General features: G+C 37.5%; 1 protein-coding gene across 1 annotated transcript in view; it reads right to left on the bottom strand.

The window, feature by feature from the left end:
• Positions 1-722, bottom strand: part of LOC111379273 — a 14,223-nt gene that overhangs the window by 356 nt on the left and 13,145 nt on the right. The window contains exon 3 of the mRNA XM_023002632.1: positions 96-209. Within this exon, the coding sequence (XP_022858400.1) occupies positions 96-209 (114 nt within the window). The remainder of the gene's footprint in view (positions 1-95; positions 210-722) is intronic.

Below are 722 nucleotides of genomic sequence, written 5' to 3'. Positions count from 1 at the left end.
GTGCCTCATTATTTCACATAAATTTAGTACAACCAAGACAAACAAGAAGTTGATATAGCACAATAGATTAAGGTCAAATGATGTTTAGGTCTTACAGATATACGCCTGCCAACAAAACTGGCTTTAACGAGTGTTTTGCTCAAGTCACCCTTATGAACCCCAGAATTACTCCCTTGAAAATGCCCCAAAAAACTTGATAGCAATAATAACTGTCATGGTTCATTCTAGCACAAACCCAACAAAACAAACACATTAGATGTCCCAAAATATTGTGGAAAGTCGTATCATCCTTTGTTCATTGATGAGTTTCACCCACACGAAACAAAAAGGATAAATGGCAAATCCGTTTATGCATCAGTAAGAAAATCACGGTTGGCTGATACAGTGTAGCAATTATGGAGAGAAGAATCTTGGGCAATTTAAAGGAAAATGTGTTGGAATACATGTGCACTTGACATCAGCACACATCAGCATATTCCAGACTTGTCTTCCAGCATCATGTGTGCTCAGCCTTCCATCAGCTTCTAGCAGATTCCAGCTCGGCAGATTCCATTTAGTTGCTTGGCTGTTAGATGATTAGTTTGATAATTAGACAATTAATTAGATAATTACCCTAGCCATTTTCCTCTATAAATAGAGGACAGTGTATACATTGAAGACTATTGGAATGTGGAATTCTAATCCCTCCTTATGGAGGCTTCATTTTCTCCTTTATGGAGTTT

This window comes from Olea europaea, chromosome 3 (assembly GCF_002742605.1).
Source record: "Olea europaea var. sylvestris chromosome 3, O_europaea_v1, whole genome shotgun sequence".
Lineage (NCBI taxonomy): Eukaryota > Viridiplantae > Streptophyta > Magnoliopsida > Lamiales > Oleaceae > Olea > Olea europaea.
This window is presented reverse-complemented; position numbering and strand designations above follow the sequence as displayed.